The following is a 2,072-nucleotide window of genomic DNA, read 5'->3' on the forward strand; positions in this document are numbered from 1 at the left end:
TGCCCACCAGCAGTGCCAGCCAATCTGCTTTCCTGGCAGGGGCAGCCTGTGCACCCTGTGTTGCTGCCCCAAGACACCTGCCAGGTGGTTCCTGAGTCCTGCCTGTGGATTTGGGGGCTGAGGCTGGGCCGTGCTGAGCGAGGAGCCCATGCTCTGTTTGCACAGTGCTGGATGGTGTTTGCTCTTTGTGCAACTCCCTGATGTCACTGCCTCCTGCTCCACCTCCTCCTTCTCTCCTCTCTGGGTGCAACAAAAGGGGGTCCCACTGCATTCATGAGCCTTCCTGTCTTTCTTCCTTCTCCAGCTGAATATCCTGGTGGACACAGGGAGCAGTAACTTCGCTGTGGGAGCTGCACCACACCCCTTCCTCCGGAGATACTACCAGCGGCAGCTGTGAGTATTCTGGGGGGACACAGAGCACAGCCTCTCAGGCACACTGCTTCTCCTTGCTGCAGGTCCTGCCAGCCCCTGCCAGGTACAACCTGGCCTCTGGGATGGCTGGGTGCACGTAAACCCTGCTGCTCTGACTCGTCCCTTCGCTGCCATTGCAGGTCCAGCACCTACCGTGACCTGCGGAAGGGGGTGTACGTGCCCTACACCCAGGGCAAGTGGGAAGGGGAGCTGGGCACTGACCTTGTCACCATCCCCCATGGCCCCAACGTCACTGTCAGAGCCAACATCGCTGCCATCACGGAGTCTGACAAATTCTTCATCAACGGCTCCAACTGGGAAGGGATCCTGGGGCTGGCGTATGCCGAGATTGCCCGGGTGAGTCCTGGCTGGCAGTCCTGGATGTCAGCAGCAAAACGCTTCAGCTGCCTTTTTCCTTGTCCCTGTTTGTCCCCTGGGGCACAGCAGTGCTGCTGAGGGAAGCTGCCCTGGGTGCAGAGGGCTCCTGGAGAAGGGACAGCACTGACACATCCCTGTCCTGCCTCTGCTTTCTCCTCCCACCAGCCCGACGACAGCCTGGAGCCCTTCTTTGACTCCCTGGTGAAGCAGACACGGGTGCCCAACATCTTCTCCCTGCAGCTGTGCGGGACAGGCTTCTCTCCCAATGAGACAGAGGCCGTGGCCTCGGTGGGAGGCAGCATGGTGAGCCCTCCACAGGTGGCTGGGGGGTTCCTGTGTGGCACTGCCAGCGCGTGGTGGCAGCGCCGTCCTGTCTGCTCTGCAGATCATCGGTGGCATCGACCGCTCGCTGTACGTGGGTGACATCTGGTACACCCCCATCCGCAAGGAGTGGTACTACGAGGTCATCATCGTCAAGCTGGAGGTCAACGGGCAGGACCTGAACATGGACTGCAAGGAGGTGAGCATGGTGGAACTGCCCCACGGGCACTGGAGGCTCCCAGCATTGGTCAGAGGAGGCTGGGAGGGGAGTGGGCTGGGGTCCTGCACCTGGGTCACTCCTCCTCTTCTGCCCCCCAGTACAACTACGACAAGAGCATTGTGGACAGCGGGACCACCAACCTCAGGCTGCCGAAGAAGGTGTTTGAGGCTGCGGTGAAATCCATCAAAACGGCGTCTTCGGTCAGTGGAACCCATCCCTTCCCCACGGGCACAGCCCAGGGGCCGTGGGCAGTGTGGCTGCCCCTCACCGGCCTGGCATCTCTGCTGCCTGCCCAGCTTGGCCCTGCTCACCTTCCCTTTCCCTCTGGCAGACGGAGAAATTCCCAGACGGCTTCTGGCTGGGGGAGCAGCTGGTTTGCTGGCAGGTCGGCACCACCCCCTGGCACATCTTCCCTGTCCTGTCCCTCTACCTGATGGGGGAGGCCACCAACCAGTCCTTCCGCATCACCATCCTGCCCCAGGTGAGTGCTGGCCTGGCCAGACCCAGGCTGGAGAGGGCAGGGCAGGCAGGACACAGCTGGCTGGACACAGCTGCCTCCCGTGCCCCCTCCCTGAGCGCTCCTCTGCCCCTGCAGCAATACCTGCGCCCCGTGGAGGACGTGGCCACCTCTCAGGATGACTGCTACAAGTTTGCCATCTCCCAGTCCTCCACCTGCACTGTCATGGGCGCCGTGATCATGGAGGGTTTCTACGTGGTGTTCGACCGCGCGCGCAAGCGCATC

At 62.1% G+C, this 2,072-nt stretch overlaps 1 protein-coding gene across 1 annotated transcript in view; it reads left to right on the plus strand.

The window, feature by feature from the left end:
- Nucleotides 1–2,072, plus strand: part of BACE1 (beta-secretase 1) — an 11,009-nt gene that overhangs the window by 7,569 nt on the left and 1,368 nt on the right. Inside the window, exons 2-8 of the mRNA XM_031062392.1 lie at nucleotides 305–393; nucleotides 552–768; nucleotides 955–1,092; nucleotides 1,175–1,309; nucleotides 1,429–1,530; nucleotides 1,662–1,811; nucleotides 1,926–2,072. Coding sequence (XP_030918252.1) covers nucleotides 305–393; nucleotides 552–768; nucleotides 955–1,092; nucleotides 1,175–1,309; nucleotides 1,429–1,530; nucleotides 1,662–1,811; nucleotides 1,926–2,072 — 978 coding nt within the window. The remainder of the gene's footprint in view (nucleotides 1–304; nucleotides 394–551; nucleotides 769–954; nucleotides 1,093–1,174; nucleotides 1,310–1,428; nucleotides 1,531–1,661; nucleotides 1,812–1,925) is intronic.

The sequence above is a fragment of the Geospiza fortis genome, unplaced genomic scaffold (assembly GCF_000277835.1).
Source record: "Geospiza fortis unplaced genomic scaffold, GeoFor_1.0 scaffold183, whole genome shotgun sequence".
Classification (NCBI taxonomy): domain Eukaryota; kingdom Metazoa; phylum Chordata; class Aves; order Passeriformes; family Thraupidae; genus Geospiza; species Geospiza fortis.